Source organism: Vigna radiata, chromosome 8 (assembly GCF_000741045.1).
Source record: "Vigna radiata var. radiata cultivar VC1973A chromosome 8, Vradiata_ver6, whole genome shotgun sequence".
Taxonomy (NCBI): Eukaryota; Viridiplantae; Streptophyta; class Magnoliopsida; order Fabales; family Fabaceae; genus Vigna; species Vigna radiata.
Genome location: NC_028358.1, coordinates 31,387,426 through 31,400,635, shown reverse-complemented (window position 1 = coordinate 31,400,635; position 13,210 = coordinate 31,387,426). Strand labels below are relative to the sequence as shown.

General features: G+C 34.0%; 1 protein-coding gene across 5 annotated transcripts; it reads right to left on the bottom strand.

Moving 5' to 3' along the window:
• Positions 1 to 370: 370 nt before the first annotated feature.
• On the bottom strand, positions 371 to 13,210 carry LOC106772262 (lon protease homolog 1, mitochondrial). Of its 5 annotated transcripts, none has more exons than XM_014658545.2 (21): positions 12,738 to 13,203; positions 11,521 to 11,586; positions 11,147 to 11,338; positions 10,969 to 11,034; positions 10,762 to 10,803; positions 10,539 to 10,661; positions 8,818 to 8,916; positions 8,534 to 8,599; positions 8,366 to 8,452; positions 7,605 to 7,644; positions 7,005 to 7,176; positions 6,560 to 6,684; positions 5,545 to 5,675; positions 5,338 to 5,442; positions 5,002 to 5,115; positions 4,672 to 4,839; positions 4,478 to 4,579; positions 4,054 to 4,287; positions 2,619 to 3,119; positions 2,084 to 2,268; positions 371 to 726 (listed from the first exon to the last, which is right to left on the bottom strand). In XM_014658545.2, the coding sequence occupies exons 1-21, from the start codon at positions 13,011 to 13,013 to the stop codon at positions 714 to 716; spliced, it is 2,907 nt and encodes a 968-aa protein (XP_014514031.1). In that variant the 5' UTR covers positions 13,014 to 13,203; the 3' UTR covers positions 371 to 713. The 5 variants fall into 5 exon arrangements, with proteins under 5 accessions (XP_014514031.1, XP_022640854.1, XP_022640855.1 ...); XM_022785133.1 differs by lacking the exon at positions 371 to 726 and adding an exon at positions 1,185 to 1,566; XM_022785134.1 differs by lacking the exon at positions 371 to 726 and adding an exon at positions 1,569 to 1,620.

Genomic DNA, 13,210 nt, shown 5'->3' with positions numbered 1-13,210 from the left:
ACTTGTTAACTAACTTGTCAGGCTTTTTTTTTTACACCCCGTGATTTTTAGAATTATCATTATACCATTCACAATGGTGACTTTCAAATTAACTATTTTGAAAAGCTTTCAGAACAAAGTTTTGAGAGTTTCTAAACATAATTTTTTAGGACGAGATTTTGAAAACAGTTTTTATAATGAAATTTCCAAAATAATATTTTTCAGAACTAATTTTTCAAAATAAACCTTTTCGATATAGTATATGTAATACATTCTGGAGCAGAATATTTGAAATAAGATTCTTGAAACAAAACTTTCAAATCATAAGACATATTTTATAAAATGAACTTTGAAGAATAAGAAACCCAACGTGTTACTTTCTATCATCTTTTTCTTCCTCTCAGAATATGATGGAAAACAAAATGCCACATAGGAGAAGTCAAAACGGCTGAGGGAAAAGGCATGGTGCAGCTAAAAAGTATTTTAATGTTTTGACTGTTACAACAAAATGCAGGTAATAATAATTCAGGAAGAAAAAGACAACCTGTTAACATGAAGTCAAAGGCTGAAGTCAAAATAATTCTTTCAATATCACACTTTATAATTGTATTCTGTTTGCCGAACGTTGTACTTCTAAATAGTTGTAACGATGAATTGATAAGAGTTACTTATATGGTGTCAAATCCTCTCCATTTCTAAGGCAAAATGGACATCTCCATGTCAGTAAATCACCATCAAACACGTAGCCTAAAAAAATGACAGGGTGAGATTCAATTTCTTTCCATCATAAGTAAGCCATTGCAAGATCAAAGTCAGGATTGTTGCCTGGTATTTTGGGTAACTTACCTACATCTAATTACAAATATAGAAAAGAAAATAACCAAGACACTGCACACTATGTCAGATTAGAAAGGAGAGGTTAAGGTCAAACCGTCAAAAATTGTATACTTTCTATAAATAAAGAAATCTGCAAAGGTTCCGAATCTCAAATGGTGTTACCTATATGATCGTTGAAATAAATTAAACCAAGTTGAAATTAAGTAACAAAAAATATATAACATGAACGAATTAGTTCAAGGATAAAAGCAAGATTTAAAAAGAAAATCTTGAGATAATTTGTTGTATGAAAAACTTATACACCACTCACGCATATATACATTAAACTTGTTTCATTGAAGAAAAAAATGAGATCAAATAAACCTCTAGTGTATTGTCTAGTTATTTCCTATTCTATTATTAAATGCTATCACCTTTTAAAAACAACCCTTCTTGTTTTAGCTTGAACAGTTTGGTAAGCTACAGCCCTTATAGGTGTGAAGTTTTCTAAACTTCACTTGAAATTTTAAAAACTATTAAAAGATACGTTAAGTCTTGTACTAAGTCTTGAGGGTATCCTCGGCTTAGTTCTTCAAAGAGACGTTAAGGCCCTCAACCCTTAAATTGACTATGCAACCGATTTGAGTTATTTTAATAATAGCAGAGAGAAAATAAAATGATAAGCATGAGGCAGACTCAGTCCTCACCCGTATATTACATTGTCCTCAAAGAACAAGGAATGTATTACTGACACCCTTCTTCTGCACATCCCTAGCCATGCAGTATGTTTATATACGTGTGTATTTGGATTGATAACCTGAGTCTCTAAATCTAGCCTCGTTATTATTAATTCACACTAACAATACAGGCACACAAACACAGACACAAACATGCTTCCATACATACATGCATACATACATACAAACATACATATACATAGAAAGAGAAAAAAAAAAACAGAAAGACACGTACATTCAGTTATTAAGCAGACTACTCTTCAACCTATCCTTTAAGTGTGTCCAAAAATGAATTTTAACTGGATAAGTTGTGTTATTGTCAATATTGGAATATTCTCCCTTGAACGTGAACACTCCCTGGCTATGCCTCAAAAAAAACAGCCATCCCCTCAAATATAATATACATGTTATTACATTGGAATGCCCAATAGATGAATAGAAACACCAAAAACAATTGGTACTAAATTAATATAGTACAAAATTCAGCTGGTTCCCAGCTCAACAAAGAACTATGTTTCATCTCAAGATACTACAGGGCATTAGTGACTTACTTTATATCCTGAGATTGCTCATCACCAAAAGCCAAATTAAAGATCTGCATGTAGTCATCAACAAAATGAACATCAAGACCTTCTTTCACATTAGGAGCTAGCTCGTCAAAATCTCTCCTGTTAGCCGAAGGGAATATAATAGTCTTAACTTCACTCCTTCTTGCAGCTATTGTTTTCTCTTTAACCTGCAATTTTCACAGCATTGCATGAGTGAGTGTCAGACACAATGTACAGAAAAGAATTCACAGCAGAAAACATTGAGGGGGTAGCTACTTATGAATAATCAATTAGCTGGGCAACCATTACTAGAGGACTCTTTTTTTGAACTTAATGTAATTTAGTAGGCGAATAGATACTGAAAGCAAGGGGCAACTCATCTAGGATACACTACTTTAGTTGTTGAAATAAATATAACAACCTTCAAAATAAAAAATGACATAACTTGAAAACCAATAGCATCTAAAGATTCCCAGAAGTTTCTGCATCAACAAGTTATGAACAATAATATTGTAATGGAAGGTATTTCTAAACATACCCCGCCAATGGGAAGAATTTTCCCTGTAAGTGTCACTTCCCCAGTCATTGCTAGATCCTTCTTCACAGGCTTCTTCATGGCAAGGGACAACAGTGAAGTGGTCATTGTGCAACCAGCACTTGGTCCGTCCTTTGGTGTGGCCCCTACAGGGACATGGAGGTGTAGTTTTGAATTTGCAAAGAAACGATTTTCTGGTTCTTTTTCCAGTAGTATTGCTCTGGCAACTGTATGAGCTATCTGAGCACTTTCTTTCATCACGTCTCCCAATTGACCAGTGAGGTGCAGTGCTCCTTTTCCCTCCCCTTCCTCAACAAAGGTAGTTTCTATATACAGTGTAGAACCCCCCATTGAAGTCCAGGCAAGACCCATCACAACACCAATAGGTGTCTGATCATAGATGCGATCAGCATGGAAGACTGGCTTGCCTACAAAGTCAGTTAAATTTGATTTATCAACCAATACCTTTTCAATTTCCTTGTCTTCCTCACTTTCCTTTGCAACCTGCAAAATTAAAATATACATATATAAAAGTAATTAGAGATCCATATATACATAATAGAGAGAGTTATCATGTTACTCCTAGAGTAACTTTAAGAGAGTCACTCTTCATCTTCTTCCTTCACTTTCTTTTAGATTCTGTTCGTTTGAAGGAAGAGTGTAGAATGAGAAGTGTCTGGTGCTGGAAAATGAGTAGAAAGAAAGCACTTCCCTTGTTTGTTAGCAATGAAATGTCAAATTTCCATTGGGTCTTACATGCTTTATTTTCCTCTTAGATACAAGGAGAAAATAGTGGAAAGTCTGTAGAAAACTTATAATTTTCAAATTACCTCTCTCGTCTATTTCCATAATAAATGCATGAGTAACTTTTTAATCAGACAATTATTTAATTTTAATTTATTTATTATTTTTTAAATGACAACTATCCTATATTTTCATGTCATTTTCTCCTTAAAAAATTTTCAATTTATTTCATCTCTCTTTTTTTCCTCACGCTTTCTTTCATTTTCCTTACAACAAACATAGGGTTAATCTAATGGTTAAAATTAAGTCAAGTGTTACAATCGTTGAATAAAAGAAAATAAAAGGTGAGGATGATCAATAATTCTCTTAGAGTAACTTAATCCCTTCTCATTGTGTGTGGACGCTTCTGTTTATATGTATGCATATATGTACATACATACACTTATATCTCTGTGTGTGTGTGTGAAAAGTCAATCTGTGACTAAATTGAACAACAACAAAATTTATCAGGTTTACAAGGAAAAAAAGCAAAGTACAAAGTTTGTGAACAACCAGTAAAAAAACTTTTGTACCAAACCACAAGGTTGTACAATGGTAAAAGACAAAAATGAATGCACAGTTCTTATAAATCAAACAAAATACAGTTTTTTTATAGAAGTAACAAATTGACTGCACTTTCAGAGAGTTAAACTACCTCAAGACCTTGCGATTGCTCAGATGATAGACCTGTTTGCACCATGTCAACTTCATCACAAGTTTCACCCACTTTTTCAGTATTACTACCCTCTACCGACTCAGAGTTCTCCTTTTGAACTGTAACTACCCCCAATTCATCGGAGTCTACTTTGTCTTTCAGTGGTTCAATACTCTGAGCACTACGAATGGTAGCATCAATAGTTTCTCCTTGCCTCACAAGTTGTAATGCTATCTGTCACACAAGCAGAACATTTCTGGTAACAGATAACTGAGAATTTGGCATAAATTCAAATTCAGGATTAGTGATGAACTCGTTCAGTAAAAATTCAAAACAAATCATGAGCGATAGTCATTTCAACCATGCAAACCATATGGTCCCAGTGACTAAGGTTTTACCACTAAAAAGATAAAATTAAAGAGACCTTTCGGTAAATTTTCTCTATGTGCTTTTGAAGGTTTCTGACACCAGCTTCTCGGCAGTAATTTTCTATTAGGGAAAGAAGTGCAGCATCAGTCACTTCCACCTGAAGCAAGGAAGTTTTTAAGTCAATATTTTCGGCATGAAAGGCAATAAACATTGGCATCATTATGCTTGTAATAATACTATATTAACTACCTGTTCAGACTTTATTCCACAAGCTTCTCGAGTGGTTTTCTCCAGATAATCTCTAGCGATGTGCATTTTCTCATCAGTAATATACCCAGCAATAGCAACAACCTCCATTCTATCCAACAGAGGATTAGGTATCATTTCCACAACATTTGCAGTGCAAACAAAAAGAACCTGCAGTGAGATTTTCCAACGCATAACTTCATAAGTATCAGTAAACTCAAGCCCATTCTAAGAGCAACCAACCAGCAATGAACACAAAATGAATAATCCACGCACAAATGCTGACTACACCACAACCTCACTATTAAGGATTTAGATTGTCAAATAAAATACCTTCGATAGATCAATGGGAACATCAAGATAGTGGTCCAGAAAATTAGCATTCTGCTCCGGATCCAAAAGCTCTAACAAAGCACTTGCTGGATCACCAGCATGTCCCCTGCCCAACTAACAATTGAACAAAAAACAAATATTAATTCTTAAATTAGCATTCTTATTAATGATTTACAAGATTACAAACCATAGTAAATGTAGTGAAACTGAAATGCGTGTATTATATTTATTAGAGCCAGTAGAGCCCATACCAACAGAGAATATAACAGGAAATCAGAAAATAAATTAATAATATTACTCAGCCAAAAATATTTAACCATTTAGAGATGTATTTACTTTGTCAATCTCATCAATCAAAACAAGGGGGTTGGCTGTGCCCACGTTCTTAAGGCATTGTACCATCTTCCCTGGCATTGCACCAATATAGGTTCGACGATGACCCTGTAAAATACAATATTGAGGATTCAGAAAATCACATCATATGTTGCTGATGAACTGGTTTATATAATTCAATTGTAACAGGGAAACAGGGACTTTAGCTACCTTGATTTCAGCCACGTCAGCTAATCCTCCCACAGAAAACCGGAAGAACTTACGGTTCAAGGCCCGTGCAATCGAACGACCAATACTTGTTTTGCCCACTCCAGGTGGACCAGAAAGACAGATAATTTTCCCTGTATATATCAAAAACATCAGGAACCACTTCCTACTTTTTGAACTAGCAAAGATTTCAAGGCCAAAGTCTCAACTTTAAACAAATGGATTATTAGCATACTATACAATCAATCTCTTAAAACCATTTTACAATAATCAATACTCAATACATAAAAAGGGCATCTTTTTACCAATATAAAAGCCAAAATTACTAAAATTTCTTAGAAAATCTATATTTGTTAAAACAAATAATATCATACTGCATAGCATGGTGCCTGCTATAAAACACTTCATATATAAAATTATTATCAAGATATATCATTTACAGCAATTTAATATTACCTAATTAAAGCATCTCACCCATTCAAATTCTGAAAAATTATGGAATATAGTATTCAGGTTAAAGTATAAATTTTGTCCCTGAACTTTACACTATTCCTCATCTTAGTGCCCACATGAAAAAATCCCCACATTTTGGTCTCTACATGAATAAAAGTTTACAAAACGTTCCATGTTGTTTGTGTCACTATAAAAATGTTAGATTTCATCTGTATAGCTGATGTTTAGTTCCCGTGTGAAAAAAAAAATGTACAACTCATTTTAGTCTCAACATTAAAATCAAATAAAACTCTATATTTTGCTATTTACACCTGACATTTTTTCATTATTACTTCAGCAAATGGCAGATACCAATCCACAAAGATTTTCTCAAGGACCAAAATGTAGACTACTTTGTGCAGGAGACCTAAACCAAAAAATGGTGTAATGATCATTTTAATTTAACAAGGTATTTTGTAGGAAGTTAAAAGCGAGATCAACATAAACATAGTATTTGGCGTATACAATGGAAAAAAAATAAAAAAACCAGAAATTCAGGATACATTATCGCATTCAACATGATTACCTTGTGAAGTTCCTCTTAATTTCCCAACAGCTATGAATTCCAGTATCCTTTCCTTCACATCAGTTAATCCATAATGGTCTTCATCAAGAATCTTCTGCGCCCGAGTAACATCAAAGTTCTCATCGCTGACATGAGAAATTAACTGATTAAAGTTCATGAAATTTGAAATAGTTTGGAGTTAACATAACAATGACAGTTCTAAGAAAATAAAAACGCTAGCTCATCCAAAAGCCTCTGAACAGTGCCCTTAATTGGTTATGCATTTATTTGTCCCCTAAGGGCCTTTTCAAACCCTTTTTTGGCAGCTGTCCTAATTTTAGCTGACACATATCTGTCCCACATAAATGGTAATGGATGGTGTCTATATGAGGTAAACAAAGAAATCTCAAATAAATTTAAATTACTCCAGCAAGAACAATAAGAATGAAATTCCACGCATGGATACCTGTATTCACCCCACGGCAGTGCAGTCAACCAGTCCAAGTAGTTACGGGTAACACTGAATTCACTAGAACTAGCCTCCAACAACTGTAGTTTTGCAAGTTCTTCATCTATAACTTGTAAAATATGAGGTGGGCATTTTTCTCTCTTCGGCTCAATCCTTTCCCTGAATTTACCTGGAATAAAAATCCAAATAAATGTTATGGTAAAAACAAATAATACTAAAGCATACCCCAATAAACATATTCCATGAACGAACAAGTTTGAGCTATGCAACTCAACTTCAATATGAGAACAAGAAACATCAACCAAAATACAAAAGAAAAGTACATTGTTATAAAGAATATTCCTAGACCCACTATAGCGCTGCACGACAAAATTGAAGGATATAGGATGGAAAGATAAAGAGGACAAGATTTTAGAAAGAAAATAATGTTAGGTGAACCCTCTTTAGTAATTTAGTAATCAGACTTCAACCAAATAGTGCAAGTCCTTCAAGCTAAATGATCCAGCCTACTTGTATGCACACAGCATATCCATGACAAAGGTTATACAAAAGATGCATGTTATCCTGTACTAAAACTAGACATAGATCAGAACCAACCAGTGAGGGCTGTTTTGTCATCAGTCTCCAGTCCCAACTCCTGTAAACAGGAATATTAAAAGAAAATAAAATTAAGACCGATATGAAAAGTAGAGCATTCAGCAAAACATAGCACTGCCTTGGAGCATTTGGATAAACAACTTATATGAACATTTCAGAAACCTCTTAAGAGCTTATTCAGATGATTGATTGTGAAACTTACTGGAGTATGATAAAAAGAGCTTATAATCACAAGACTAAACGAGCACCTCCCATACATATAATTTCACTCATGATAGGATGAAGTAAAATGCAAGAAGTAGAATCAGATGCCAAGGTTGACAACTAAACATGACAGGATAAACTATAAAGTCTAATGAGAAGACATAAACATAAGAAAATATGTTCTGTGATGAGATATCATTCAAGCTTCCAAAGAATGAAGTTAATGACATTAAAATAAGGTCAATCATTTTTATCAGCATACAGTGACATCATTGCTTTGCTTGCTGTTAGAAAGTAGAAACAAATTGGCTACAAGACAAACTGCAAAATTAAGAGATTAGTGGCAACACCCGATCATCCAGTGCCTGGTTGTTATGAATAAAGTCATGAGCTACAATGATGCACATGGAAGCAAAATTTAGAAGTAGTCAGCAGCAGAAAGAGATCATGCATAAGATAAAGGTTAGCTAATTTGTGGAAGTCTTGTATAGAAAGAAATAATTCAAAGAGTACCAGACGGGGAGATTAACATAAATGATTGAATAATTGACGTGTACCTTCTTTATGGCCTTAAGTTGCTCATTTAACAAGTAGCGACGCTGCTCACCACTTATCTTTTCTTCAATTGCTTTTGCAATTGATTCCTGACAAGAATAAAAAACAAGCCTTAATATATTATGAAAAGTTCAGTTCAAGACATACAAGGAAGCTAAAGACATGATTACCTGAATCTTGCTGATTTCCATCTCTTTCTTTACCAACTCCAGAGTAAGTTTTAAACGTTTATACACCTGTTCAGGAACACAATAAATTCATCTCAAAATTATAAACTTACATTCTTCCATTTGTTCATCTTTATATGTTAATTCAATACTAATTGAGAGCATTGAATTTCCAATGAGATTTGACCCAAGAAATTAAACCGTATTACAGCACAAAAATGGAAAATATAGTCTCACTACATCAAATCAGAGTTTCTCGGTGACAGTGCAAAAGGTAAAGTGCTCACATCTAGCTCTTCAAGAACTTGTTGGCATTGTAATTTATTTGCCCCAGATATTGCAGCACCAAAATCTGCAAGCCTTGGATAAGTAAAATCACCTATATGCTGCACAATTTAAGCATAAGTCAATATAATAATGACAATATAAAAGTAAAGTATCGAATTGCAATCCGATGGTTTACGTGTAACAACCACCATATAAGTACTTTGTTAGCCATTGTTTTGAGAAATGCATTTATGTGTATATGGGAAGAATAATGACACGGTCCATAAGTTTTTTGAAAATTAACAACATAATTAATAGCTTGTCAGTATTTAAATAAATAATTGTCATACAGTAATGAAAAGACAAACATCAGGGATCTTCTTCATGAGCAAATAACAGAAAAATACAATAACTGAGAAAAATGAAATTATCACTAAATTAAAGAATTCAGTGTTTTACTCCAAGTCCAGCCAACCAATATAAAAACAAGCAGCTCAAACATTATACAGATAATAGACTTTCATTGACAATATTTATGTCTTTAATTGAGCACGCTAAATTGAACAAAAATTATTAACCAAGACAACCCTAGCAGTTTCCTTGGAAACAGGGCTAAGGGCACACATTTATTATAAAACCTCAACCACACTACAAGTATGACTGACATGCTCATATCACCAGAATGCAGTATATTCTACCCACGTTCAAATCACCTTCGGATTACCCTATGATACTTAATGTGTTAATTCGTAGTTAATACATTGAAAAGCAAATTCAATTGAATCCATGAATTAAGTTTCATTGGACTCGTCATCTGTTTCAATGGTAAAACAAAAACAGCCTTCCAAAGCACCACTGCTTTAAAGAAAAATTTTAATTCATTAAATATAGGCATGCAGAATGGTTGAATTTGATGTTCAGAGTAAAATGTGTTCTTGCATTGACATATATAATATTCAACAGCATCTTTATTCTATCTTAGACAAATTTAGTATATCTAAGTAGTTTCCTATTTCCTTGGTTTCCATGTTTCGTTAAATTTCACAATTTGTTTACTTAGTTAGGATTATGATCTAGTATTAGTACAAGTAAAGGTTAGTTCCTTTTGTTTTGTATAACATTATTGTAATTATTGCAATATATCACATCATATGAAAATAATATCAGTTTCTGTGGTGATATACAGAGAATTGAATAGAAAGAAGAAATGCCAAGAATCTATAAACCCCACAAGGAATCATTCTATAAGAGAATTGCAAGAAACTTAGTTTAAGTAAAGGAAAATTTCGTCAAACTAAGATTCATTGTTATCACTTATCAAGATGTGTGACGGTTCATTATCAAGATATCTAAAGCATGGCTATTAGAAATTTAAATAATAATAGTCTACCACCTCTTTACCTAACATTAACTATTCTTGATAATCCTTTTATATTTCTTCTTTCGCACTCTACCATTTCATTGATGGTAAGATTATCACAAAGATTGACATTAACTATTTTTTCATATTTGACAAGGCTTTTGAACAATAGAAGAATGAAACAACTAAACCTAGGAAGAATATTAGGTAGTTTACAAGCAATGTAGAGCCAATCCATTGGAGAGTTTCCACACAAACACAGTGTGTCAACTTCCAAAATTTCTAGAAAACTAATGCAACCAAACCTATAGGCATAGCACAACTCTAATCATGTCCTCCAATTCCATGTTCCAATAAACACTTAAAGAGAAGGGTCCAAACCTTAGTGTAAGTCTGAACATGATCTCTCCAAAGGGAACTTGTTTTAAGAACATCTCTTAGGGTTGATATAACCTCAAAAGATGTGGCCTTAATAATGTCATCATCTTTATTATAAGTTTTATCCTGCAGAACCAGGTAAAACCTGATAAGAGAATAGATAACTTGATAGAAATGTATCAGCTTAACAGAAAAAAAATGAGGAAAACAGTAGACAAAGACATACCTTGAGATGATCAACTTTTACAGTTAGAGGATCCTCACTAACCTGTGGAACAGAGAAGGTTTCAGTTCAAAATACTTTATCCACATATTACATACACAAATTATTACCAGAAATCAGAACCAGAGTGAATAATAAAACTCATGTATGTTATACCCGCACAATAATAAAATTAAACACTAATCTTTAATTTTAACATATTCAACTAACCATCTCTGTTATGCGTAGACGGCGGTGACCAATCAGGATCACCTGATCCCCATGAATACTTGAAATCTGTAATTGAAAAAAGGGAATAGTAAAAAAATGTTTGGTACTTAAAAAAGTTATACAAGCAATCTACTGAAGGCATAAAAGAACTAAGCCAGCTACTGACTAAATCACATACCTGAGCAAGAGTCCCAACTTCATGAAGACGGTTAAATAAATCCTTTCCTTTTAAATCATATACATTTTTATCTGTGTCAGAGCCAGACACCACACTAGGATCAGCCTCTGGCTCATCCTTAAGGAGGAAAGCACCAGCATAAGGGGCCTGCCGTTCTCGACTTTCTTGTAAAGCAGCCAATAATTTGGGATCCTAGAAGCATTGTAAAATACTAATTAAAACTGGATAACCAATCATTCCATTTTCAAGTTACATTTAATCAAATCCTCACCATACAAGCACTGATCATTGATAACAATTTGCTTATGATTCACCCATAAGCATGTAATGAGAAAAGAAACATAATTTACTCGTCATTTGTAAACTCACCATACCTTAACAAAGATTGGCATGTAAAATCCAGGGAAAAGCGGTCTGTGGATCAATGGTAATGCCAAAACCTGTTCCAAAGAGAAAAAACACGAACATCCAGAATCTTGAGTTACCAAGAAAACTGACAGAAACTTCATTCACAAGCCCCCAATGTTTTGTTTTAACAAACATACAAAAAATAATAACACAGGAAAATGTTGATACAGTCCTTATTCCCATGATAGGGTGTGGCAGCGCTGTAATGCACCCCAAAAATGACTGTAATAGCCTAGACATGAAGTAGCATAACAAAAACAGTAGGACTTTCAAGCAGTCAACACACAGACATCGAATTTAAATCCTCCCCTGACATTAATAAAAATAATCACACTCCAATCCAAGAACAGAAAACATTTTCATCAAGCTCGAATCAAAGAAATGAGGAACACAAAAAACACCAATGATCTTAACACATTAGCTGAAGGGAAAAGACTCCATTTAGCTCAACAAATTAAATCCCTACTGCAAAGGCACTTGAAACAATCATTCAGTTCAGACTTGTGACAATGGTTAACTAGCAGCTTTTGATATACTTCACAAATTACAAAACGTGCTAAAGGCCTATTTAGATTTTTTTTTTTTCTACAAGCACTTCTAGAAGTTGAAAATAAGAAAAAAAATATACAAACTTCTTCATAAGCTAAAACTAGTTTATGGATAACTAAAAAATAAAGAAATTTATAACACTAGGTTTCTATAAATTAGTTTATACATAAACAAAGTATAACTAGTAAAGAAGTTTATTTTATTTTATTGTTTTTCTTCTTCGCCTCCTGTATTTACAAAAAAAGTTTAGCCAAAAATATCCTGGGAGTAAATTAAGGCCCTAGTTGGATAAATTTCTTTGTACACACTAACAGAGAAAGAAAAAATGAAATACAATTTTTTTTTTCACGAGTTATATAAAAATAGCTGGTGCAAATGTTGAAATCCACTTTTAGAAAAGCTGAATAATCTTAGGTCGCGAGACAAGCCTGTTAAATTTTCACTTACACCGGCATCATTAAATTTAGCCTTTTAAGTTAATTTTCACTTGCTTAAGTTATTGAACCTGAATCAAGATATATCCCTAACATCACATTTTACAAGCATGAGAACGGTTAACTTTTGCAACAGATTTTAGAAGAAATTGAAACAATTGAGCAACTAATAATAGCAGTAACGGCAATCAGAAACTAACGGTGAGATAATCCTCGGGTCTGGGATATGTGGGAACGATGGCGGAGGCCTTTGACTGGGACTCCTCGGCCGCTTTGACTCCAGCGTCAACCACTTGATCAGAGCCATCGCCGGAATCGGAACAGAAAAAATACCTGCCTCCAACGTTAGTGTTCCTATGGCTTAATCCGCCGAGAGAACTGAGCACTCTGAGCAACGGCGAAGCAGAATCGTGTGCGGGACGGAGCACCGTGGGGTGCAGCCTGTGGATGCGCGATGATGCAATGAGCTTCAACATTGGCTTCGTCAATGGGATGAATGAAGGAATGGGGCTTTCAAAATTGAAGGTCGGTTCATGCCCTAGCTAGTTTGGATAAGATTTAAGTGACAAAATGAGATTTTACACTGCGAAACACGAAACCGCCATTGATGTGCTGAAAGCGAAGAGGGCTGAGTTGTGTTCTTTCATCCACATTTGTTAAATCCCTTCATAAA